The 27920-nt window shown below is 38.9% G+C and overlaps 1 protein-coding gene across 5 annotated transcripts in view; it reads left to right on the top strand.

The window, feature by feature from the left end:
• LOC107083923 (calmodulin-binding transcription activator 1-like) overlaps positions 1-27920 on the top strand; it is a 401719-nt gene that overhangs the window by 330342 nt on the left and 43457 nt on the right. For 4 of the 5 annotated variants that reach the window (XM_015373494.1, XM_015373493.1, XM_015373492.1 and 1 more), the window contains 2 exons: positions 17448-17601; positions 24861-25001. In XM_015373494.1, coding sequence (XP_015228980.1) covers positions 17448-17601; positions 24861-25001 — 295 coding nt within the window. The remainder of the gene's footprint in view (positions 1-17447; positions 17602-24860; positions 25002-27920) is intronic. The other variant, XM_015373495.1, reaches the window with a different exon arrangement.

The raw sequence follows: 27920 nt of genomic DNA, 5'->3' as shown, positions 1-27920 counted from the left end.
TACTTGAGTACAGTAACGAAGTATTTGTACTTCGTTACTTCCCATCTCTGCAAAGCAGCAGTTCATTGCTGCCATTATTTTACAGAAAGATAATTAACTGAAATGTAAATATAATTTATGTAAAATATTACTGTGCCTCCTTTTAGTCAATTGCTTTTGAAATTTTTTTTTAAGTATTAACCAACTAGGATCTTGATTAGCCAATACCTTAAAAAAGTCACGTATTTCTATTTCCCCCCAACCCTAAAAGAATTTGAGTTTGAGACTACTTTCTGTAGCATTATGTGCTGCGATAATAAAACAGACAGACAGACAGACAGACAGACAGACAGACAGACAGACAGACAGACAGACAGACAGACAGACAGACAGACAGACAGATATAGGGATTCGTATTCTGAAAATTTAAAACCCTGAGACACCACACGGTCATGATTTCCCTCTTTTTTGAGTTCATGTTTGGCAAAAGAAGAACTCAGAATGTATTTTTTATCTCCCACTGTATTGCTCAGTTCTAACGTCTGGTATGAACAAATTAATATTTTGCAGCCTCCACCAATAATTAATCAAAGGGGAAGAAGCGAAGACATTAGGAGCCTGCAAAAGACTCTGAGCTGGTATCACAGTATGTAACAGTATTTTGTATGTTGACCAACATCAAGAGTAGTCACAAACGTCTGGCCTTGTTAGGCACGATTCTCCTTTGATTTTTTTCAAGCGTGTGTTTGATCAGACTGTGTTCTGCCACCCTGTCCTGGCAGTGCTGAGACTGGGGAGACCCTGTCTCCTTCCAGAGTCATCTCTCCAGCTTTGTTTGACTAAGTAGTGCCATGGTGTATGTGTTGGAGAGGGCCTGAGTGCTAACAGCAGCAGCAGTGCAGCGTATGTGTGGGTTGCCTGAGCCAGCGAGGCTTGGCACTGAGCGGCAGCATATGTTTGTGGCCAGCTTCCTTCCTCCTCTCCAATCTCTTGTCTCTCTGGTCTTTTTCTCTCTTGCTAGCTCATTTCAGCTATGACCCCCTCCTCACCCTACCAGCTCCACTGAATGAGAGCAGAGAGATCAAAGGGCCCCTGGGGATCAAAATGTCCCCCAAGGACAATCTACCATGTCCAACTAATATCCCCACCTTTTCTTCTAAGAGAGACATGGACACTCTTCTTTATTATTGCATCATTGGCATAATATCAGAGAGCATTTGGTTCAGCAGGTAATATAAGGGAACTGCAGTGGGACTCTGGTTCATTTCTTATGTCTTTCCAAGGATTGGCTACTCACACCTGGCTCCATCCCTGTCCTACATAAACTGTAGTTGTTCCCACTGAGTATCAGAAACAAACATTTAAATATAACCAAACAGCTAAATATGGACCCCTTTTCTATAGCCCAATAAAGAGTTAACTATGTCCCAGATAGCCCCGACCAGCTGCTTCAGCTTTTCACACCTACTCTCCTGCTGCCTACCCTCCTCCTTGCCTCTTGAACCAGTAAACGAATGCTCATTTGCAAGTTAGATAAATCCTTTGAATGTATTATTGATGCAAACAAATTAGCCTGCAGGCCCCAGACAATACCTAATGGAGCCTTGGCTTATGGGTGAGGTAGTTTCCAGCGAGGGCACCGTCGGTGTTCCAGGATTGATGCCTGCTCTTCTGCCCCGTAATTATTTCCTCCACAATTTATTCAGCTGTTCTGATGAAGTGTGGGGGTTTAGAGGAGCTAGTCTTATTCCTGCCCACATGATTCCAGACCACCACATAACATTCATTAGTTTATTAAAGGGGAGAAAAAAACGCAGGCAATTAGATAACTAGGATAAAGCCACCAAAATGAGAGGATGTGTTATTATTCAAGTTTATGCATGCTGCACATTATTCAGCAGGGTTTATGTTTGTGTTGCTTTTCTAAATTCTCTTATCTTGTTGCACACAGACACAAAAAAGTGCAAACACTTTAAGAGCCTTGTATAAGCCTGTTCGTGTATTTACAGAGACTTTAACTGATTCCCTTTCACAAATATGCAGAAAAACACAGACAGAAAGTGCATGACTGAAAGTGGGACGCATATAGCCAGTGCGTCTAATTTATGCTAGCTGGCAATATTGTGGCATAGACAGGGGTTGTAAAAGTGAGAAGAAAAAAAACTGAGAGAGGAGATGAGAGAAAGAGGGGACTACCGTACTGTCCTCAGTGATTAGAAACTAGTATTGATCAGAGGAGGTAAAGGGAAGGCTGACTGAGAGAGGGAGGGAGCAAACAAGCCCTAGAGCTTGGACCCTAACTCTCTGGTGGCCTCTTCTCTGTTCCGCTCCTGCAAGCTGGCCAGGGCCATTGGGAGATTCATCAAAGGGTCTTATCCCTCTATCTGGCCAAGCTGCAGACACACAAATACACAGATGAATGCAAGCATACACATACTTCTGGCCTTTGAAAAATGCTCCATTTGATGACATCCTTTCTCATTCCACTGTGGTGTTAGAGGCCGTAAATTAAAGTTGATATATTAGCACCAGGATTCTAAAGACAGTCAAGTCCTGCTTTCTCTCAACTGAAGTCCAATTATCTGCTTCAGACAAATATCTATGGTAATGTGGCACTTCTATCTGACATTTTTGCTTTAAAAAAAGTTTTTTTTTCTTCTCAAACAGATACTGTGACTTACAGAGATGTTCATTCCCATTCCTTGAACTCACATTAATTTATGTTAAAACCTCATCTTGTGTATTTATCGGCTTTTATAGAATAAAAAACAGTGCCTCCACATCATGATGCTGCCATCACTGTGTTTCACTTCTGGATTGGGTATTTAGGATGATTTGCAGTGTTAATTGCTCTTCACACCGAATTTTTTAACAAAGCAGTGCATGTTTCCCTCATGCATAAGTAGCTTTTCTAACAGTGTCCTTTCAGATTACAAAAACACATATAGTGGTCTCTTTAACTTGCTGCACTCGCTCCTAATGGTACTTTAGCACTCTCAGTAGTAAAAAGCTGCATGTGTCAAACATGGCAGCCATCAAACAAAGGATAAAATTCAAATACATTCAATGACCACCAGCACCAGTCAGTTGACTGAGATGATGTGTCAATGTTTATTCTTTACGTCCAGTAAGGCATGAGCTGAAAGGAAGTATTTATTACTTTCCACTCTCTCAGGGCCCGCCCTCCGTGTTAATGCATTTTTCCACTCTAAGTTTAGTCTCTCCCTCCACTTCGCTCCTTGTGCCTGCTTTCAGCTGACTCTAAGTTTTGGCAGTCTTATTTGCCTTTCAGTCCAGATCAATCTCCGTCTTATCTACACTTCCTGAATCATAAACATTTCATAAGCTCATCCTTAACACCGACAGACGTGAAGAGGTGCTTTGCTGCAGGCCACCTTGGGAGGCCAACTGATGCTGGGCTTTACTCTGCCTGAAGAAAGGGTTGAACTCTGCCACTTGGGCGATTTGCCATCCTGCTCAGCTGTCAAGCTGTGTCAATGAGACGGACGCACGCTTTGTGTGTTCCCCCATTCCTATACTCACATACACAACATAGATACGCCTGGTTTTATCTGTGTATATATGTGTGATGTATTATTCATAAGAAGAAACATTCATCTGAGTAAGGCACCTTCAACAATTTGGAGACGTGGTGTGCTTAACGGCTTAATGTAGTTGCTGCAATTTGGTTCTCCTCTGGCTGATTAACACTGGCACTCTAGTCCTCAGTGTGTTTTGCCTCACGAAGGATTAGATGTTGTAAGAAACATGGCTTCCTGGGGAGTTTACCTGACATTTTCTGATATGAATGCCTTTCAGATTAGCCATTACCGTTCCATTTCTGACTCACTATTTAAGGAGCTGTATTGGATAATTTGATTATAGTGAGGTATTTTTGTCCTTTGTATACCTGACCTTACTGCCTTTGAAGATACTATGTATTGCTGTATTTCCTTTCTGATTAGCAAATGTACACTGGTAATCTAACCAGAGTTTGGTAACAAATTGTGGAGTAGCTGCAAAATTTCACATATTTTGCAACTACTTTTTTTTTTTTTTTTTACAAAAAAACCGGGAGAACTGCTTATTCTGCTTTGTTTTCCCCCAAACACCAGACATCAATGTGTTTTTTTTTTTGTTTTTTTTTATGGCTATATCTGGTTGTTCCGTCATAGGCTTGATTTAGTCCAAAAATCATTATTGTGTTTGGTTGGTCTGATTTTGTCCTACTTAAGTCATTGAAAACACATTGAAAAGACGTTACAAACACAGATTTCAATGACTTTTCATTGATCTGAAAATTATGGTTTTTAATGTTTAACTTTTCAACCAAATGTAAATGTTGTTTTGACGTAAATCATGATTTCGTTTCAATGTCTTTTCCTCCTATTTTTGCTCAGTGAGTGTATTTTTGGTCAGAGATATCCCCTTAAATCTGACTTCTTTATCTAAGCTAAATATTTTTTCTCTTTTCCATTGTATAGGGAAGGCAAAGTTTCTCACTTTATCCATCGTGTGATGACTGGAACAATTACAGTGGTACTCTGGCAAGCAAATGCAGAATAGCTATAGAGAAATGCATGAGGGTTCTGAAACGGCTGGTCTGTTACAGGCCCAAATGACTGTTGGTCTGGATGTTTTTTTATTGTCTCTTAAAACGCATCTGTAGTGCTGCAGGGCTTCCCAGTCACCCCTATGGCCACAGGTGTGCGAGTACATTGTCAGACTGCATGAATATGATATTTTTCATAATAAGGTGAGATGAGTGGCCCCTCTCAATTTGAGAACTAATGTCACACATTAAGTGCACAAATAATTTATTTATTTTATCAAATAAAATGGATGCAAAAAAATTATCTCTGTGAAAATATTTTTGAGCAAATGGTCTAAGTGTCTGGTTTTCTAATTCACACAAGATAATATTTGATTACATTTAGGATAAACATTCAGGTCTCCTTTTCCCTTTCTATATCAACCAATCTATTTAATAGCTGAAGAAAAATTCTAATAAGTTGTTTAATTTACTAAATGTATTTGTGCTTACAGAGGATTGAAGTCCAATCCTTGAATTTTTGACATTCTAAGAAAATCATAAAAATAGTTAATTCTATGCCTAGCTGGGTTTTTTTTTCCTTTGTTAGTTTTTTTTGTTTAATGCTTTGTAGGAGCTTTTTTTTTCATATTAGACAAACTTTATTTGGCAGACCTGGTCAAAAATGTACTCTGAGTGGTAAAGGCTGCAGGTGGCAGATACTGGCTGTAGTGCAGGTGCAAGCGTGGTGAGACGAAGTGGTGAGATTGAGTTTATTTTGGAACACACGGTTTACGTTCTGGTTAAAGTAGTCAATAAAGCAGCAACTCTAAGAGACGTCATTGAAAATTTATTTAAAGGAGACTCTAGAGCAGATGCTTTTTTTTTACCACTTGGTATAAAGTGATGAATGAAGATTTAGGCTTGCTCACAACATTGTGCTGCAGCAAATAGAACACTTGAAAAAAATGTAACCACACTTTTGAATAAAGAGGAGGAAAAAAAAGGATGAAATCAAACAACTTGTATATAGTCACCTTATCGGATGTCACCAGAGGCATGTGCCTATAGACCTTTTTTAAACAACAGAGGAGCAAGAAGGCAATCTGATCATGTTGTTCTAAGGGTGATTTGGCTCATTTTAAAGCAAAGAGTGACTCTTAGCTGTAAGTGAGAGTTCACACCCTTTGTCCCTACTTTTCTCAATTTGCCCCCTACTACATTTTCTTTGCAAAACAGCAGGTTAAACTTTCACTCTTTGTGTATATAAGTGCTGCCAACAGTAGAGTAATCAGCAAAGTGCCACCTCAGCACCTGTGCTTTAATGATTAATACCATATTGATGGTCTCAATTAATTTCCTATTACACCACCAGAAGGCTGCGGTTGTTCTGTCTCTGTCACGGCCCGGCGCTTGTTTTGGGAAGCCTTTCTGTGGCAGCTGCTGACTTGAGATACTGCTTTCCTTTCCAGCTAACACTTTATTCTTGACAGATGTACAAAATATGCACACATGCCATCACAATTTTGTATCTGAGGGAAAAAACACACACAAACACTATTACACGCTGTTTGACTTCTTGCATTTCTCACGCTTGCACACAGATAAACAAACATAATGCAACTCTTTCTGTTTGTTAAATCATATTTATAGTGGAATTGTTTTTGTTTTTGTAACAAAGCTCAACAGTGATCAGAAAATGCCGTCACCTCTTTACATGCTGCTCTTTAACATATATACAAATCACAAGTTTTACCTTCACCTGTGATACAGGACAGTCCCTCTGCATTTGAACCTGCAGTAACGTATAGGACAATATTTAGAGCTTTTTCCTGCAGCCTGTTCCTTGATTCTAACATAATCTGCCCCCTGAAGCATTGCACATGTGCAACAGAGTGTAAGCTACTTATTTATTTCCCTGATGATCTCTTAAGTTGTGTGATCACACATTTCCATGTCCCCTAACTATCTGTGGATCTCAGCTCAACCTGCAGTCAACACTGCCCCTGTGGAGGAGCAGGGCAGTGCAGTTTGTCCATCAGATTGGCAGACCTTTTTCTCTCAGTCTCTTTCATATCCAAATAAAACAGCCTCTTATCTTTGACTACGCTGTAGTTCATCCCATAAACGCCTCTATCTCTCTCTAATGTGCGCTGTTTATCTCAAACTCATTCTTTTATTCTGTCACACTCAAAACCGCACACGCTTTCTTTATTTTTCATTTTTCATCTGGAACCAATATACACTATCGGTTGCTTAGAAACCATTCAGGCTTTATTTTTTGCCACAAGGGCAGACATTTGATTACCCATTTATATTGTGTGTGTGTGTCTCCAGAGAGGTCTTACCAAAGCTGAGCTCAGGGTCTTTTCCAGTATTCATCCCAGTAATGATAATGAGGTGTTTGCCACATTTGATAGAGTACACAGCCTCAGCAGAAGGTTTTGGACCAACCATAACAGATACAATTGTTGGTACCACGGTTGAAGATGTGTAAAATCTGTTAAAAAAAGACATTTTATTGCAATAGCATGATTTCACACTGCACCCACATATATATATATATATATATAAATAAAAATATGGAGTTTACAAAACTCTCATGCGACTTCAGCAATAGGCATTGGTCAGGCGAAGTTAAGTCTGTATCACCTTTCACCCCTTACACCTAATTTTTTAACCCTGTACCAAAGTCGCACCTAAAGGACAGAGGTGCACTTTCTAATCCCCTGGCAAATATAAATATTTTATCTGTTGAAATACTTCTATTTACTCAAAAACCACTCTTATCTCAGATCAGTAAGTGTTTCTGTACTTTCCAATATATTGACATTAATTTATAAAACAATATTATTTAAACAGTTTTATCCCACTAATCATTGGGAATAAATGTTTTGTCATTTTAACAGGTAAAAATACCAAAACAGAGAGTTTGATATATCAGAAGATTTAAAACAATAAACCAAAAATGAATTATTGGATATTTTCACAGAGAAATTACATAAAACATATGGTCAATGCGAGAATCAGAGAGCTGTGAACATTCCTTCATGATCATCTCTATCAGCATACAGAAAGTTCCAGAAGTCTGGGTGATCGAGAAGATTGTGTTGAAATATTTATAATGTCAGAGATCCAGATTTCTGTGTGCTCCCAGGTTTCTAAAATGTTACAGGAAATGATAAAGGCAAATGAAATGTTTACAGTATTAACAGCATAGACAGTGCTGCTGGTGATTTTGTAAAATATTTTTCTAAAAAGATTTTAGTAAATGTACTCAAAACTGTAACATTTTCCAAACTTTCTGCTGCAATAAAGCTAATTTTCTCTAGTCCTTTTGCTGCATATGTTTGGTATAGATGTTTCTGCGCTTGTACTCTTACTAAACCACTGTGGTTAGCTTCCTCTTGCATTTTTTTGTGAGTTCAGATATCTGCATATTTCTTTATTTATGTCCTGGTCATGACCAGGTGAGTTTTGTTAGAGACTCGGCCTACCACTGTTGTTGCCAACAAGCAGCTTTATCTATTGTTGTTCAGTGAGGTAATGCAAAAGCAGATAGTGGCCAAGTTGGCCTATCTCATAACTGGACACACTTCAGTCCTCCCCGCGACTCCCTGTTTAGAAATGCACCAGCACATCTCACTCCCTGGGCTGTTCCTGTGAAGTCCTGATTCGCTCACAGACATGGGCAGAGGCACATAAATAGCGTGCCTTGTCGACTGGCACAGGGGAGACCAACAACGCACACAAACAAATCAGACTCAGCACTGATATGAAAGAAAGTGAGAGCAGAAGAGGGAAAGCTAAAGGAAAGAGAGAGAAGGCGAGAGATTTGGCATTTGCTGTGTTTCCTTCACTAAATGAATTGCACTATGCCTTAAGAGAAAGAGATGAAAATGAGAAAGCAAGAAAGCGGAAAAAGTCTCCAGGAAAGCCAGAGGTTAAGAGGGTAGTTTGAGACTAAACATAGGAGGCATGAAGAGAGACCGTACGGTTGAATTAGTGACTTGCTTTACCTCCTCTTACTCCTGCGTGAGTCAGTATCACCTGTTCAGTCACTGAATATTAGCATCAGTGTTATGGGCTGTGTTAAAGCCAGTATGACAGGCTAAATGGACTCATGATGGCCCTTTCGTAGTTTGTCACTGGACTGCCTAGTCTCTCATTTGGGACCACAGCATCTAATGGAGAAGCCAGTGAGGTCTGCAAAGACTTTAGGATAAATAAGTAGGCTGTAAACTGTGAGTTGAGTTGTGGCAGGTAAAGGGCTTCCAATGCCTCACTTTCCACTTTGTACAGGAATGCAAGTACTGGCCTTTTGTGCTTTTATTGTAATGCACTGAGATGTTAACCATAGCAACAAATGCACACATTTAACTGCTGTGTGTTGCGAAGCAATATATTTCAACTTTCTGAGGAGCCACATACAAAAATAGCAGAGCTCTTTTGCTTGCTCCTGTGTGCTCTCACAAACACAAGAATTACAAAGGGCAACCCCTTAAAAACACTTTTACCCATTGCATTTGCAATTGCACATGCATACACATGCACGTTCTGCCTTGTGTTACCTCACACAGGGTGAAACAATTCTACCCCTCTAAGCTGAGTTATTTAAAGCCTCACTCTGCTCCATCGGAGTGATTATGTGCTGTTGAATTAAACATCACAGGCCTCAGCCCCTGGCTTCCAATGAAACACATTCAAACATGTTGGCCTCTTCCTGTTCCTCAAAAGTACTGAGCAATGCTTCCCGTGTCTCCCACCTAGAACATGAAACAGTGAAAGAAAAGAGGTGGAGCATTAATGCTGGTCGAATCTCTGCCTCACCCCACTTAGCAATGGTCTGATTGTTACCCCTTTTTACATTTCATACACTTTAATACACTTATATGCTCATGGTGCAATTTATTAGATTTATTTATTTTGTTATGATTTAATTGTATTCATTGTACTCAATCAAAACAATTAAACAAGCATTCTAAAGTCCTGAATGAGTTTACTAACTAAATTCCTGAGATTTAAGGCAGTCCTCACACAGAGACAGTTTGGAAGAAGGCCCAATTGAGACTGTACTCCTTACAAAAACCCAAGAAGGACAACATTCCATAAGAGCGGCTAATCGTCTTTTACACTGCCATTTTTTGGTCTGTTTTTGTCCACATCTATCTCTGTCTGGTTGGCTCATCAACCCAACAGAACAGCTCTAGACTGCACTAAACAATAACCTCTACGGAGAGGATCATTGAAGCTGACTTTCCTTCCATCCAGGATTTGCAGAGGTTTAGAGCTAAGAAAAACGCATGTAACATCTCTGCTAAACCCAAACATGATAGTAAGATTGATCAGATGTTCCTTTTTAAACAGAAACAAGCCATCACAAAACTGGTTACCTTCACCACCTGTCAAGCAGAGTATTAATTTACATAGCGAAATATACCAGAACCACAAGAACCTTGTCTACGATCAATTCTTTGGGCAGAGAGGATCTCCAGCCTGGTGCTAGCAAGATATACCTAATAAAATGTGGTTAATAAGTGTACCTTAAAAAATAAATCTTTGAGCAATCCCTTGCCACTGGCCTGGTAGTAACCCCTGGGCAATGTTGCTTAGCTGTATTGTGCACAGTGCAAAGCTGAGTGCAGCAGAGGGAAAAGTGTTGCAATAAGCTTTAACATATCGACTCCACACTCCAATTAGGGTGTCTGTATTTTAAACTGGGAACATTTAAACAAAAAGACTGTCACAGGCGACCCTGAGAGAACTGGGTTCAAACAGGGGTTTGCACTGTCTCCTCAGCAGGAGCTTCAGGCTGTTTGCTGCCTTTTTTTGGAAGGTTTGACATGCAGTTTTGTTTACCACAGTTCCCATGCAAGTCTTTGTGCATGTGTGCTGATGCTTTGCATATGGATGACTCTGTTACTGTGTGTTGGCACGAGGCAATGCGCCAGCCAGCCACCCCCACATTTCAAAACACTCCCTTGGGCACCGAGCAATAAACGTTCCCTACAAAAAAGAAGAAGTCTCGTGACTTGTAGAGGTGAACCTACAGCACCACAGATGCAGTTGACCTTGAAATGAGCAGGGGTGTTTGGGGACAGGAGGGGGAGGGCAGTGTTTAAGAGTGCAACCTCAGTGCCAGAGGCCAGGAGGCAGCCTAATGACTGGCACACCATGCTATCCATCACTGTGCCACTGCCAGTGCAACTGCCCCTGTACAGCCAAGTGCACAAGACTTTAATCACGTCTTGAATCTGCAGAATTCGGCAGACCAGAATGAAATGCATTGAAGTGATTCCCAGGTGTTTCATACACACTAAAAAACTACACAGACATATGTGGAGATACGCTTGAAAAATTCTAATATGCATTACGCACATAAACAGCATGAATATGCAGTCGATGCCCTCAGACTCACAGCTCATTTCACTCATTCTGCATGCATACTGATGAACTTACACCAGCTAACATACAGATATTTCTCTCTTGACACTCATTCATATGCTATTTATAATTTTATGTAGGCAGGCAAAAATATAAAAGCACATAAACCTTCATAAACAAAACACAAGCCAAGATATATTCCTCCTCTTCAGCTGATGCAGTGTTTGTAGTTAGACAATAGACTCATCCTCCTTTCTTTTTTTTAAATTGAAATGGGTCTTATTGGCTGTTTGCTTTAATTTTTAGATTTTCTTTCCTCTTTCTGTTTTTAATATTCCTAGCTCTGAATTAAGGTGGAAAAATCCAGGCATTCCCCAAACCCGGGTTAGTGTCTGCTCTGTGTTTCTCTGTCTTCTCTGTGTACGGATGGGCCTTTTGAAGCCCCCACTCTTTGGTGTGGGTTGTTTTATCGCATTGGAACAAGGTTTCCCCATGCACTCCCAGGCTCATCCACGTTCCATGAAGCATCCCCTCTCAATTAAGATCCTTTCATGTTAATGGTGTTCTTATCTCTTCTGTGCACGAGTTGTGAAAGCGAGGCCTTCAACGGTAGAGTACAATCATGAAGCAGAACCGCCTGAACGACAATATAAGAGCTGTTACCCTCATTCTGCTTTCTGTCTCTGTCTTTCTCTTTCTACAGATCTCTGTCTAAAACTCTGTCTCCTTTCTTTGGCTGTTTTTTTCTTGTTAATGAGCTATTGTCAGCCTTTGAGGTAGCAGCTACATAGAATAGTTCTGAGAAAGTGGCAGGGTCACAGAGATTTAACGAGCCAGTTAAGACATGGCTTGACCACAGTGTCATTTCTACCAGTAAATGTTCACTTAATCAGTTCTTAGTAAGGTAGATCTCTTCAAACTTATGATATAGAGTGCATGAAGGAGAAGGTCACAGTATATGTCTACACCAACATCTAACATGTCTTTGTCTTTTGCATGGTAGAGTAAGTGATTCTGTTCCTCCTCTCCCTGCTTGTGTTTTTTGGTAAAGGAGTAGGGAGTTTGAATCCAGGACGATGTAGGTAATCACTGACAAATTTTTGGTGCTCTGGCTTCCTTCAAGTGTGTGCATGCCAGAGAAACCCGGTTGCCAGGCTACAACAGCACCTTTATCTTTGGTTGCGATGGCGATGTCTTGCATATCTTCATGGATGTGTGTTTTTCAATGTGTGTGCAGGTGTTGACACATAAACCTTTTATGCATGTTGTGCATTTTGTGTTTTATTCTGAAGATTTCAGCAAATTCAAAATATGAGTTTTCTTAAAGATGCTTGCCTGCCTTTGTTTACCAGTATTTGTGAGTGAGATTTGGTAAAAAGGAGGAAAGCGCAACACCACCCACTCAGCAGGCCTTCCGCCCCCGTGGCTGACTCCCCAAGACTCTGCTAGTAATTAGCTCAACATCTATCCATCTGTTCGAGGGAGGTGCTGTAAACATAAACACAACAGTGCCACATTGAAATTTTGACCACGCACATGCATACATGGTATATCCAGGTTTTGGTTTATGTAAATGGTTGACAAACAAGTTTCCATGCAGTGTGAACCTGGCATAGGATCATAAGGTAATGCAACTTTTTTAAGGAAATGCAGGGTTGTAATCTAGAGAAAATATCAACGATAAGTAAAACATTTTTGTCTTTAGCCAAATTATAAATTTTTAACCAAATAAATATGTTAAGACTTAGACACAATACCCTGGCTAAATATGATGAATTTAGATAGCTGTTTGTTGTAGGTCTAGATGCATACTTCATCTTTCCTCTTTATGTGTGTTTTTTTTTTAGGTAACAATAATACTTCTGCGTCTAATTACAGAATTTTGAGAGTGCTTTTATTGATTTAATGAATAACTTGATCCCTAGACATTGGCAAACATGTCATCAGAAACTTTAAAATATGACAAACTTTACCAAAATTATGCATTTTCTTATTGTTAATATTCAATGCTTACAAATATTACTTACCAGTGTGTTGAAGTTTTAGCTATTCATTCCAAGAGCACTTGTTGCTGTGGTGTTATTTTTTCATTTAAAGTCAAGGTATGACTTACCTGATAAACCTTTCTTAAAAGAATTTTCCTTTTCCTCTTGCTTTCATAAACTTCAGCCGGATTTCTGTTTATGTCAGGTAAGGGTGGTCATTCTGCAACTTATATGTTGCACAAACATATTGGTATGTTCTAATTGTCAAGAAATTAATCAAGGGATTTATTTCGACTATGACAATGCATTTGTTAATGCATGTCAATTTTAGGCAGGCAGGAATAAATGACTGCTTGATATGTGTCTTTTTCTAGCTCTGGAATATGATGATTTTGAGTGAATGACTGTCTCTGGAATCCTTTTTTATATTATTTAAAAAGTTTAAAAAAAAGAAAAGAAATTAAAAACATTTTAAGAGTAAAAACCCTTGCTGAAAAAAAAATATTTATAATCTTTCCACATTGCATATTCCTGTAATTGTTGGCCACTTCTCCACAGCTATGCAGAAGCAAGGCTGGAAAGCTGCCCGAAATTCACATGGGAAATGAGAGGGAAAAAAACAACCAAAAGACTACATTACACAATTAATCAATAAGTTAATGAGATCTCATTTTCCTTGGAAAAAGACTATCAAGGCAAAAAGTTACCCTCAGCCTCTCCCACTGCTCCTGGAGAACCAACTCCTGGTAGTACAATGTGGAAAAGAAAGCAGGCTGCAAGAAATTAAATTAAATTACCATCCTGATAGATTTATGTGGTGCTTTACATTTTCATTGTGTTGTTTTCGTCTCCGAGTGGAAGTGCACCTGAGTTGGGAAAGAACTGTTAAATATGCTGTAAAGTAAGTGGAGAGAGAGAGGAGTAAAATGAGTTGTGAGAGAAAATGAAAAGTTGCAGATGTCATGCACCTCTAGCTCCCTCATTGGCCTGTAAATAAAAGAAGATTCTAAAAAGTGAAACACAGAGATCCAAAATGGGAATGCCACATGGTCATATTTTTGAGTTTTGTTAGTGTGCTTGTATACCTGTGTTGTTCTCGGTGAAAAGTAGAAGACAATCAGAAGAGTGGGTGTTGAATGGAGAAAACCCAGTAAATGATTGTTTCCATCAAGCCCAAGTCCATCCTATGAGTGCATAAGGTTCTTTTATGCTACGCTAAATAGTTTTATCAGTTTTTAGCATTTTTGTGCTTACATACTAGTGTTTTTTTAAATGCTTAATTATGGACCATGTGTCTGTGTGCATATTAAACCCCACCTGCATCTACACATGTACAACCGTTTGTAATTAAACAAAGCTGTCTACAGTTTTGATCCAAGTAAAGATTGAGGGCATCTCTTGCCTATTGACACAGCTGGCGCGACCATCTGGGGGAACCACATACCGTATGTGATATTACCAACCAGTCAGGGCATCAGTCATAACCTAGTGTCCAAAGTGATGACAGGGGACACAGAAAACAGGAACATAAACCACTGATATGTCCAGCTCCAGCTCGTGCTGGAAAGTTGCGGGAAAGGTCATCTATCTACTTGAGCCTGCTTTACAAACCACTGAGCCAGAGAGACGCAGCCACATCAGAGAGCCAGGAGTTGGTTTTATTTTTAAAATATATTTATATGTATATATATATATATTTTTTTTTTGTTTATTTTTTTTTTTACAATACTTTGGTATCTGTGTCACAGCCCAGCCTCTGTCTGATATAACAGAGAAGCGGAAGGTGTGTGTGTGTTGGGGGGTTCAGATTAATGGTTCACACTGAGAGGGAGCACAGACCTACAGTAGCAACACTGTGATTTATTTGCCACTTAGTACTGATGAAGCCTCAAACTGCACTCACACACACGCACAGACACACATACACTAACATGCATTGTCACAACATTTTTCTCGATCAATGTCTAAGTTGGTTCATCTATTCCTGCATCTTGTTTAGCTATAAGGCTGTGCACACATGAGGGTGTGGGGATTTTGTGCTTACTTGCATAAATTACTCGATCTTCTTCAAGATCTACCTCAAATAATCTGAACCATGTTTCTAAAATACCTTACAAAATAACTGATCCATACAAAAGTAGTCCCTAATATAACAGTCCTAGATTTTTTTATCTGAAAATTTGGGATTTTAAAACCATTTGGTCAGATACCCTGAAAGAAAAGAGTCCAACTACCTTTTGTCTGTACATATAATTTCACTACAGAATAAATTCAGGTGTTCTCAGGAAAATGTTTTTTAATCAGCGAAATCTTAATTTTATATTTCCAACAGAGACATGGCTTAATGAAAATATGGAGATGCCGATTTTATTGGAGACCACACCTCCCAATTACAATCTTCTCTGTCAGAGCAGACTGTTTAAAAAAGGGGGAAGACTCGTTACTCTGGTGAATCATTCACTAAAGTGTAGAAAAGTGTTTCTGGGTGACTTTGAATCTTTTCAATATCTGACTGGTTTAAATCCTATATGAAGGATAGGGACTTTTATGTGTAAGTAGGGACCTTTAATAATCATTTGCGGGGTTCCTAAAGGCTCCATTCTAGGGCTACCCCTCTTCAACAACTACATGCTTCATTTACCTTTCCAACTGAATAAAACCAAAACTTAATAATCTTCAGATCAAATGAGGAAAGATCCAGAGTTAGCTTACAGCTTCAACTGCTACAGCTAGAAACCAATGATTATAGGCAAAATTTTTGTGTCATGATGGACTCAGACCTGAACCTTCAGAGGCACATAAAGGCACTTTTATCCCCTGAAGAACATTTCCAGGATTAAAGGACTAATGTCCAAGCATGATCTAGAAAAAATGCATGCAATTATCTTTACTAGAATTGATTACTGCAAAAGTTTCTTCATAGGTTTGCCTAAAAAGTCCTTCAGAAAGCTGCAGCAGTTTGAAAGATTTTAAGCTTTGAAAATGTCACTAAGCAAACCAATAAAAACATGAGAGGAAAGAACAGCATTAACTGAAGAAACAGCTGTACGCTCCTTGGTAACTAAAGCCGCAAAGGTCCTGATATCAGGTGTGAGAATCTGTTGGCACAACAGAGTCATAGGGGACACAAAACATATGGCAGGAAGGTGCTCTTTCAGATTTTTTTGGCCTACATACAAAATCTTTTGTATGGCAGAAAGCTAGCATTACACGTCAACCAGAACACACTATCCCCACAGTGAAAAATGATGGTGACAGCATCATGCTGTGTAAATGCTCTTTCTCTTTAGTGGTGACTAGATGGAGTTCCACGTAGGTAGATCCTGGAAGAAGGCTTGTCAGTGTGTCAAAAAGAATTGAGACTTGTGTGGTGGGTCTCCTTTTATTAAGTGTAGTAGTGTAACAAGGTTGGAAATGTACTGTTTACAGAAATAGATGACTGTGTAACTAATATAGAAAGGCTAGATTAAACTTACAAGAAACAGGAAAAATATGTGAGTCTAATGGTGTGCAAAGTTGGTGGAAACTTACTTCAACATTCAATGCTGTGAAAGGTTATTCTACCAAGTGTTTTTCCTCCTAGTGTCAGAATTGAATGTTTGCCACAGTTTTCTGGTTTTGTTTTATGTATTTATCTTTCATTTTTTGTAGAGTATCTGTCATTTCCCATCCATTCACAGTGATACACATTCCATTTCATAAAACACTCCATGAAACACTGAAAACATAGAGGTTTGTGGTTACATAATGTAAAATATAGCAAAGGACAATCATAACTTTTGCAAGACAACGCATGTCTTTTGGTGTATATGTGTCTTAAATTAGTTGGCTGAGTGGGAGTTAAATGTGATAAACACTGTAAAAGGGACATACCTTCCATAAGTGTTGGGCAGATAAAGTGAATTGATGTTATTCACACCTGCATAACATTCTTTTAAACGCTACCTATTATTCATAAGCTGTCAATTTAGAAAATGTTGTCGAGGTAACCCAGTGATCATTTGTATGAAGTAAATTGTTGAGTTTTGACTTGGTAAATACAGGCAGAGTTAATTGAGGGCATCATCACACTATGTGGGAGGATTTGACAAAATGCCATAAGTGTGTTATGCTGGCACACATTGTAATTAACACACGTGCAAATACATGTGTGCACATTAGTTTACCCGCTGGTAGGCACGTCCAATCACATGCATTTGCAGAATCAGAGATACAGCCAGACACATAATAGAGAATTTCTGATCCTGGATGTTTTCTGCTACTTGGATTTAGGGATCAGCATTTCCTCTTTTTGTTCTTGGGCTTTTCTGTCGGTATGAGGTTTACCAGAGTATGGTTTTACACTTAGCTACATTTACCTCACATTACTCAGCTTCTTTTTCCCACAAAAGCACTCAGATCTCTACTCAGTTAATTATGCACTACTACACGGGAATGGTTACCCTTCCTATACAGTAGGAGAATAATATGATGTCTTTAATCTTACATGTGTTAAGAAACAATACAACAGACTATTGTTTGATCACTCTGGGTAATCTGCTCTCCGTTTTCTTCTGTTTTTACTTTAGAACCCAGACATCGTGCTTGTCCACTATTTGAATGTTCCAGCCATCGAGGATTGTGGGAAACCATGCGGACCGATCCTGTGTTCCATCAATACAGACAAGAAAGAATGGGCCAAATGGACCAAAGAAGAGCTGATTGGACAGCTAAAGCCCATGTGTTAGTATTTGCACCAAGAACGTATTTTAACCAATTTCTGTCACCTGAAATGTAGACTTTAGCTGTTCGATTTGATTAAAATATGCCCAGAACAGTCTTAATGGATACATTCTATTCAGTTGGAGAGGGACTGGCTTTTTAAGCAGGATTTTATGTCCACCCCTATGAGCTTATAATTGGATCTCTACAGTAAGTGCCCTTAGCACCTAACTCTAGCAAGCATCTCCAGCCGATATTCCTTAAATACTTTATCACAGTATCCAGTTCCCGGAGCTTTCTGCTGCTTCTGGGTCAAAGTTCAGCTCTTTCCTTGACCTCTGACAACAGTATGGCCAGTCTGAGACAGCAACTCTCCTCTGTCTGGACCATAGAAGCAGGCAAGGCATAGTAGGGGCAACAAGCTGGTTATTGATTCATGTTAGTGCATGTGAGGAAGAATATTAGACTCACCAGAAATCCCCTGCCACCCCTTCCTTGGCTCTTTCTGTCTCCTTCCTTCCTGAATGGATTGTTTCCCTTTGTTATGAGCCATACAAAAGATCAGCAAGTTGCTCTGTGTACTTTTATGATGATACATCTGGGCATAGACTGATGTATGGCTTTGGAAAAAGCAGGAGTTTTGTCTGATGATGATTATTATATTCAAAAGGGGAATTCATGGAGGCATTAAAAAACTTTTAGTTCCCGTAAGATTCCTTTTAACAACCAGACTGTGATTCTGGTGTGTCTGTCAAGGGCCAGCAGAGCTGTGACTGATATTCCAATGGCCAATTATTGGCGATGTGGCCAGGTGAAGAGGAAGGTGTCAGCAGCTTTATAAGTGCACTCACATGCCGGCAGCATACTGAGTAGGCAGTCCAAGCCATCATCAGTGAGATGTCGGCTATATTGTCACCCTCAACACTGCATTAGTTTTAAGATGTTTCAACATAAAGTCTTACCTCAGGACAGCGTCAGAGCAACAAAGATCCACTATATTCATTACATCTGTGGCTTAATGTACAAATCAAGCTCCATTTGCAATAATGCGTGAAGTCATTAACTTTTGCGGTTGTTGGGACAAAGAGTCTGAGAGTAAGATGCCTTCAAGCTGCCAGGCAACATGGGGGTGGGGGGGTTTAAAGAGCAAGAATTCCCTCTCCTGATTTATTTCTGTTTTTGCTGTCTGTCTTTCTTCTTCTCCTCTGTTCCCTTTCCTTACCCCTTACTTCTCAAAGACAGAGCGTGCCAACATACTTCTTATTCGTGGAGAAACATTGCCATCTAGTGGTGATATGATATATCAAGTCCCCTTTCAAATGATAGTTTTAACTGGGGCGCATTAACTCGACCATGCCTTACTTTGTCTGATATTAAACCTTAGCTTGAACCTTATAACAGGGTACCTTTTATCAGAGAAATATATTGTTTCTAATTTACACATTATGTATTTTCTGTAATTATTTTGCTTTAAAATAGTTTATTTACTCTAAAAAAGGCTAGAAACATACATATATATAAAGTACAGATCCTTCTTCTTTATCAGAATTGTCCAATATTATTAGAGCTTTAACAAGTTCATATGAAATGCAAAAATCTTCATGATGCATCCATTGTTGAGAATCTGATTTTTGGTCATGCTATCCTGCACAAGTATTTATTGCCCTTTAACTTTTCTTTTCTTTTTTTTTTTACACCATTTATTTTATTTTCACAACTATCTACGATATAACAGCTTTAGGTTTTATGTAATGGACAGTGCCATAGAACTGCATGAGTGCAAAGTAAAAGGAAATTCATATTCTTATACTCTGGAACCCTTGAGAAAAAAAATAGTGCTACTAAGAGACTTTCAAAGTTGCCTAAAACAGTCCATGTGTAATTTACTCTAAGTTTAAAAACTGCTTTTCGGTGAGAGTATCAGCCAGTTGTTAAAGAACACGAACCACTGTGAGGAGAAACTTGATGTCTCCAGAGAAGCTGTAGAAATTGACATCTTAGGTGGAAAAATCCATCGATACATCAGCTAGTCATGACTCCACTGATATGGACTTTATGAAACAGTGGCAGGAATAAACCCCCAAAATATTTACATAATTACTATTTGCCACTAACTATGTTCTGGACACGAGAGAAAAAAAAGACGTTGTAGCATTCACATGAAACCCTTTAGGTGGTCAGAAAACTAAGACATAACACCTCCCTGAGTCAACTATCCTCTATATACTGAATACTGATCAGTCCTGGAAGACAATCTTTTATAGAAGAGGTTTAATGGTACTGTTTGGATTGAAACAGTATTCATGTGTTAGAATGTCCCAGTCAAAGTGAGAGCTCGACTTGAAACCTGATGCTTATAAAGGCTAATCTTCTAATCTTACTAAGCCTGAGCTATTTTCCAAAGATTAATGGCTAAGTATTCCCCAACACAATAGGTGGTAGAGAAATACCCCAAAACACTTACCATTTTAATTTTTAAAGGATGGACATTTTAACATCAATTTGTCACTTTTATCCCACTTAATACAACATATTGGGGGCTTTGAATGTGATTTTTAAAGTGATTGATATGATAACATTTATCATTATTATTAACATTGATATGTTTCTAATTAATTGTCTTTTCTTGCTGCGGTGCTATTTGTTTGTGAACAGAGTGTTGCTTTTATACCAAAATGTTCTTATCATATCGCATATTGTACCAATATATTATCTTGACTTTCATAACTACATTAAATAGCTGACTGAACGAAAGAAAAAAGCCTCCCCCCACAAAAAAAGAATTGATCCACCAGATGAACAGGATCCTTCTCTTTTTGACTTTGGTAAAAACACTTATGCTTTTTGTCTGTGAACAGTTTTAACGATGCTCTCGCCTTGAAGTTCAAGTACAAGCTCTGGTTAAATAAAGGCTGCATCAGGGAGTGAGACGGAGTATATACTGGCATCAGTTCCAACACAGCTAGCTTGATTTACTTTTTACATTTGCTAAAACAAACACACCCAGTTCTACAGCTATGCCCAACAGCTTTACTGACAGCAGTGCTAACAAACAGCGACAGGCAGAACAGCCTGCTGGGTGGATGATTTGGGCTAAGAGATGTAAAGGAAAACTGGATGGACTATCATAGCTTCTGTTGGAAGTGTTGTATCCATGTATTTGTTCTGTGTAAAATGTTGCCATTTGTATGACATCATGCACTCATCAAAATTATCATCAGACTTGGTTGTTGCTTGGTTCCTCTACTCTTTCTGCCTAAGTTTAAGCGTAATGGCGCTGCTCCTGTCATGTCAGCTTTGGAATAAAACACTTAGTGAGAAGAGCAGACAGGCAGACATGGGGGTAACTGTACATCAGCCACCCAGAGCCTTCAGGGGTGACACTCATCTAGATGAGGAGGACTGTGGCAATCTGGCACTAGCGATTAGGAAAGAGAGATGAGATTGTTAGGGCAAAGGTATAGCTCTTCTTTGGGGATAGAGTTTGTTGTGTTGTGCACTTGCTGTTAGATTGTTAGAGTCAAATTAGCAGAAAGGACACTTCTGTAATCTGCAGCATGCACACAGGTTTCCCCATGAACATATACAGAAGCATTTTAGTTATGCTGCTATTCCCATAATGTCTTTATTAGTGATTTAAGCATCCGCTCATTTGTGCAATTTGCATTGCATCTGTCAGAAGGTTAATGGTGAGTGAATCCTTGGCGTTTAGTCAAACCTCTTATTATTTGTGCAGTAATTAATTTGATATTAGATGAAACTTCTCTTTCACATTTGTTATCTATCATTTTTTCACCAATCACTTAGAAATAAAGCCTAAATTATTCTTAGTGTTTTTATATCCTACCCCATTGAATTATCAGGGGAATCCAGCTTTATCACGGCAGCTCTACTGACATCTGCTGGTGATAATTTGTAATCTACCAGAAGATCTTAAAGCTTTCATGTCTGATCTTCGTCTCAGCCTTCAATAATGTTTTCCCCATTTATTCACCTAATTTAACATTTTATTCTTTCATTCACTATACAGTTCATCCTATTATCTGATTCCCGTGTCCTTTAACCTTAAAATGAAAACAGCTAATTCTTAGCTTTTTCTCAATACTCCAAGCCTCTCCCTCTCTCCTAATATATTTTTCTCTTTCTTTTTTTAACCAAAGAGCTGCTGAAGTGTAAAGAACTTAAATTAAAGCTTGCTTGATTTTGTCTGATAGTCTAAATATGCTTTTACTCTGATATATTACCTTTTTCTACGGTTGAGAGCCTGAGCACTGTAGCACTCAGTGGTGTCTCCTACCAGGCTTTTATGGCCACTAAAAAGCACTGTCTATCCCATCAGAAATCATGTCGGCTTGACAAGTGGAGCAATAGAAAGTATTAGCAGGTCCCACTGAGCCATGACTGAAGGAGGGAGGGAAACTTTCCTGGAGAAAGGCTTCTTTTCTCACTTGGTACAGCAGCAGCTGCTTGGTAATTTTCCTCCCCACAGGTTTTAAGAACAAAGTAACAAATCTGGGCGGAGGTTGAGATGAGGTCAAGTTTTCATCAGTTTCATCAGCGCTTATGTGCAGAATCCTGTAGCAGAGCGGCAAACACTGAGACAAGTGAATGGAGAAAGAAGTATTACAACTAAAAAGTGTGCCCCAATGAGACATGTCACTTTACCCTTCATACTCTTCATCATGATGTGTGCCAATGCCATATAAGTTGGGTTTTCTGTAAATTATTTGAACAGGGTTTTTTTTTTCATCTTTATTAAAATTGTAACTCATTAAATAGGTATGATGCGTTAAAACCATGATTTTGAGGGATAACCAAATACTGGTTATTTAAGTCTAAACCCAACAGGCTTGATATTATTTATGCACTCTAAAATACATACGCACATTCAACTAACATTAGCCAAAATCTTCCTCACAAAGTTATAGAGAGCGTGTCATTTTTAAAGCATCAGCAAGCCTCTTAGCATAATTGGAAATTTTTGTGTAGATTTGTTTTCTATCTGATGGGAAACAGCAGTAGAGGAACAAACCTTTCACCAGACTGGGAAACCGCTACCAGTATGATGAGTTAACTTTAGTCCTGCAATCTTCGTAGTCATCTGATTCTGTGGGTTTTGGTAAAATAGAGATCCTTAGCATTATTGTAGAGCTAGCAATAATGCAGCAACAGTGTGACACTGTCACATCAATATGAACCAGAGTATCTGAAAAATGTTTCTTCCACATTTCTGAAGTAATACAAATAAAAGATAAGGCAGGTCAGAAGGTTGGAGGAGAATTTGGCCTTGTACCTAATAAATTGATCAGACAGAGAACTTTCTGTTTTGTTCATTAAATTTGGCCACTTGGGCTTTTTCATTGTGGATTACACTTTAATCCTCAGATAGTCATTGAATTCTACCTAAATAATAATAAAGCGACACAATTGTATCATGGAAAAAGTCCTATACCTCGACTTGATGCAACAGAATAATGAAACTCATCATTCTAAATAATACAAAACATGGGTATATCAAAAGCACTGAACGAGACTTTATAGGGCTTGATATTTAATAAAATGCACCTATTTTTTTATTTTAAATTATTAAACACACAATTTGAATTTATTAAATTCAGATACTGTTTTGGATCTTTGTCCTGTTAGAGCAATGCTTCATATTAAAGTCACGTGGCTCGCTTTGTATGCTGAGGAAGTTTCCTCGTACGGCACTTGATTTGACTATTTGGGCACCTGAATTTGTCCTTGCACATAGGTAAAGTGTAGACAAGCACAACAAAATCAGAGTGTAGTTCTCCCCTTGTTGCAAACCTGTCAGAAACAGTCTATCTTTTTATTTGTTTGTCTTTTAAGAGGGTGGGAGCTGTAACACCCACTGCCATAGATGTGTATGGTCTCTCTGAATGCTGCCTCCCCTTCTGAGACAGTAGGTTCTCTGGAGGTCCCTGAGAGAGAGATGGGGAAGGAAAATAATCCTCTGGTTGGTATTAATAACCCTCTGTTGTGACTTTTTATGTGCCATAGTGTTACAAGCTACTCAGAGTTCTAGTACGTCACTCAATAAAGCTGCTGTAGAAGCAGTCATCAGTTCCCTCTTCAAGGATTCTCAGACAGTGGGGCCGCTGTTTGGCCTTCTTTTCCTCAGCCAAGTTATTGGAGCTCCATCTGTTTAGGACCAAGTTGTTGTTCTCAGAACACAGCACTGGCCACTGGACCCCCTCCTTGTAAGCAGTCTCATCACCTCTGGAGATAAGGTGGTGTCATCTGCTGATTTAAAGGTTAGGTTGTCTTAGATGGTGCAGGAATCATGTGGACTGCCAATATTGGGGCTGCAGAAAGATGGGGACCAACTTCAACTGTTTGTACGTGGTCAGCAGCAGGTGGTGCTTCGATGTCCTTTGTTCAGTATCTTTACTGTCAGTCTCTCCAGGAGTGGTGCAGATGGCATCCTCTATCATCAATTAGACTTGGAAGTGTAAGTTTTGGTGCTTCTTTCTTAGAAGTTATACACTCTAACTAGAGATCTAATAGAACCTATTCAAACAAGGTAAATATTAAAATAACAAAACTGGTTTCATAACACATAATATAGTCTGATAATAAGCTCCCACAATACCCTAACATAAACCCTATTCACAGTTTGTTTAATGTGGTTTACAATCAGGTCTGTGCCATAAAATCAACCTACTTACAAGTCCATCACCAATAATAGCACTCAATATCCAGAATGAGGGCAAAAGCTATTTGGCTACAAAAACTGTGGATGTAGTACAACTCTTTAAAGTGCATTATTCCAAATATTAGTGAATGGATCATTTTTAGGCCTGTATGTCTGCTCCTGACCCTTAGAGAACATTCACAACTATGAACTCTAACGGTGGGCCAGTTCTTGTTTTAAAAATTCATTGTCCATTAGTCAAGTTGTTGTAAAACCATTTCACGCTAAAATAACTATCCAATCAAATGTATCTTTTTAGATAAAATCCTAAGAGCATTAAACTCTGTGAGTAAATGTACTTCTTACCAGAACTGTTAGGCTTCTTATTATAAGGAAAAGTTAGCTAAATAAAACTGCCTAAAACAACATAATCACAACGCCAAGTTAGACACTTGGAGGTCTCTGCATTACTATGCCACTGCGTGCTTTAAGAAAGGTGTCGTAACTGAACAGTAGGGACAACTGGCAGAAAGACAGGGGCAGTGGGTGGGGGTGGAAGGCTGGCGTGGCTGGTGGTCTGTTGGACTGGCTGACATCTCTGTCTCCTCCTCTCTCCCGGCAGTTCATGGCATCAAGTGGACTTGCAGCAATGGGAACAGCAGCTCTGGCTTCTCAGTGGAGCAGCTAGTACAACAGATTCTGGACAGCCACCAAACTAAGCCACCTCCCCGGACTCACAACTGCCTCTGCACGGGTACCCTGGGTAAGGGCTAGTGGGCGGGGCGTTATCATTTTATTTAAAAAAAATAACAATAATTTGCAGACAAATCCCAACACAATGGTTTGTGTGATAGATAAAAGGTGTTGTGTGAGCTATATATATATATATATATATATATATATATATATATATATATATATATATATATATATGTGGGGGACTAACTTCTAGCAATCAGCCCTAGTGGGAGCAGGGATTATCATAAAACCAGGGAAATATCTCTAACTCTGATATATCTAAAAAAGTGGACACCCAGAAGGTTACGATTTGGGGATAATTAAGCAAATTGTGGGAAGAAATTGAAGCAAAAGTTTAATCTACATGTAGAAAGCTTGAAAAGCCATAGCTTTTCCACACTGTGTGAAGGTGGAAATAGCGGGTATGCGTTTAATGGTGATAAAAGAGGTACTACTTGGGCCCTAAAATGTCGCCTAATCCAAGCATATATTCTAAGAAAATTCTTAAAAATGTTATTATTAGTATAAAATACAGGAGATGTTGCTGTTGGAAGGCATAAAAGAGAGTACAAAGAAGAAGTACTACATGAGGGGCAAAAGGTGTTTCACATATTTAACTTATTTTGATTAAAGAAAAAACATAAAACAGTCAAATCATGTTACATCTTTATTTTGTAAAAAAGATGCAATTTTATTTACTGTTTTATTTCTTCTATTATCTAACATCTTTTTTTGTCTAAAACGTACCTGACATGCTTCTATGGTAATTTCCATCTTAGTCAAAGGTGTTGTCAGCTGCTTTTCATTAAAGCAGCTGAGATTCAATTTTGTGTTTCACAGTTTATGTAATGCAACAAAACACTGAATGTTTATAACTCAATACATAAATCATACTACAGATATATCATTTTATAAGTCATCAATGTGCCTTATTGATTTTAAGGTATTGAGAAAAAAATTGTGAACATTTTGCCTCCAAGATGGAAAAAGGTTGTCTGTGTTTAACATAAGGTTTTATTTTGTCAGTTATTAAATACATTATAGTTACACTCAAACTATTTGTAAAAAGAAATGTTCAATGTAGGTTAAATTGATGTAAATTGACAAAGCTTCATATTGTTGCTTAGCATTTCACTATTTAAAGGGTACAGGAGCATCTATGGAAATGTATTTAGTGGTTTAATTGGAAGAAATAAACATGCATGACATTAAAAATAGTTATTACAACAGAAGATGCATTTTTTTATTACATTTTTTTTGTAGATTATGGCTGATACCTAATATAAATTCAATATAAAAAAAAAAATTACACTGATTTTAAGATTACATAAAGAAATTTAAAGAGAGGTTTTGAATTAAAAAACATGGGCATGCTAGAAAATATGTATGTTCATGTGCAGCCTTCAGTTCCTCTGCATTATAGGTCTTGTTGTCTCTTATCTTCCTCTTGAAAATATACAGATTCTATGTGGAGCTTAGGTCAGAGCTGTTGCTTGCCAGTCAAGCATATTAACCATGGTAGTGGTAGTACAGACCCGGTACTGGTACTTTGTGCTATATGGGCAGATGCCAAGTCCTGTTGGATATTGAAATCATCATATCTATAATGCTTGTTGGCAAAGAGAAGCAGAAAGTTTCTACATTTTCCTTGCAGAAAGCTTCTATCACCTTGGACTTAAGAAACTGCATGGATGGAATACCTCCTCAGATAATAACTGATGGTTAAATTTTCCTATTGAATCTCAAGCAATTGGAACTCAGTAACCCTCCGCTTAGGGATGTCCTGTGTCAGCCACATAGAGAGGACATCAATGCAAGGACTGAGTGTGTGAGTGACTACATGACTTCTGTGCAGATAACACCACCCCTACCAGAACAGCAAAATGCTTTCCAAATAATAAACCATAGATCACAAGTGATCTGAGGCAACTGTTCAACTAGAAAATAAAACAAAGCAGAGACAGGGAATACATTTAATGTAGACAGAAGAAACTTAAGGTCAAGATAAGAGGAAGCAAGGAAGCATACAGGACGAAGCTGGGAAACAATATCAGAGATGTGTGGTCAGTCGTGAAGAAGATCACAAGCTTCAAGCAGAGGGATGATCAGACAGATGGAAGTCTGGACAGAGCCGATGAACTGAGTACATTATTCAACAGACTCAGTTCAGGAACAACCTCAGCATCCTTTTCTGCCCAAACTCACATGGACATCCTGCCCTCTTCTGGCATTGAATCCTACTTCTGATTTTATTGTCAGCCAAGTCTGCAGATGGTGCTGCTTCGTCTGACTTTCACCTGTCTGTCTCTAGAAGTCAAGTAAAGAGGCAACAGGAGAGGCTGATTCATAGTAAGTCACCAGGTCCTAATGGTGTCAGCCCCAGAGTCCTAAAGATCTGTGCAGAGCATCTCTGTGGGATTCTGGATACAGGTCCAGTGATGTGGAAGACCATCTGCCTTGTTCCAGTGGCAAAGAAGACTCAGCCAACAGTCTTCAGTGACTATAGACCTGTTGCTCTGACATCACACATCATGAAGGTCCTATAGAGACTTCTGTTGGTTCACGTCAGCAAGCAAACAAGCAGATATAGTCGGGCTTACACTGTACGATTTTTTTGCCCTTTTCGGGGCGACTTTCCAGTCGTGCAAGAATTTTTCGATCAGCCCGACTTTCAGCCTGATTGTGCAGTGTAGTGTAGTGTACAGGGGGTAACAAGGGGCGATCAGCCTCTCACGACCACCTCCCATAAGGAATCGTGAGGTCCGGAGAAAATCAAACATGTTTGATTTTCAGTCGACCATCATGGGCAAATCGCTCAGTGGGCATGCGAAAATAAAGATTCTTCTTCTTCCTCTCAGATGAAAACACAGAAGCATGGCAGGGGTGTGGGTGAAATAGAGTTCTCTCTGTAAAATTGACAGACCGTAGTAGCCATGTTTGCTCA

This window comes from Cyprinodon variegatus, unplaced genomic scaffold (assembly GCF_000732505.1).
Source record: "Cyprinodon variegatus isolate N-32 unplaced genomic scaffold, C_variegatus-1.0 Scaffold87, whole genome shotgun sequence".
NCBI classification, from domain to species: Eukaryota; Metazoa; Chordata; class Actinopteri; order Cyprinodontiformes; family Cyprinodontidae; genus Cyprinodon; species Cyprinodon variegatus.
Note: the sequence above shows the minus strand (reverse complement) of the source record. Positions and strands in the feature narration are given on the sequence as shown.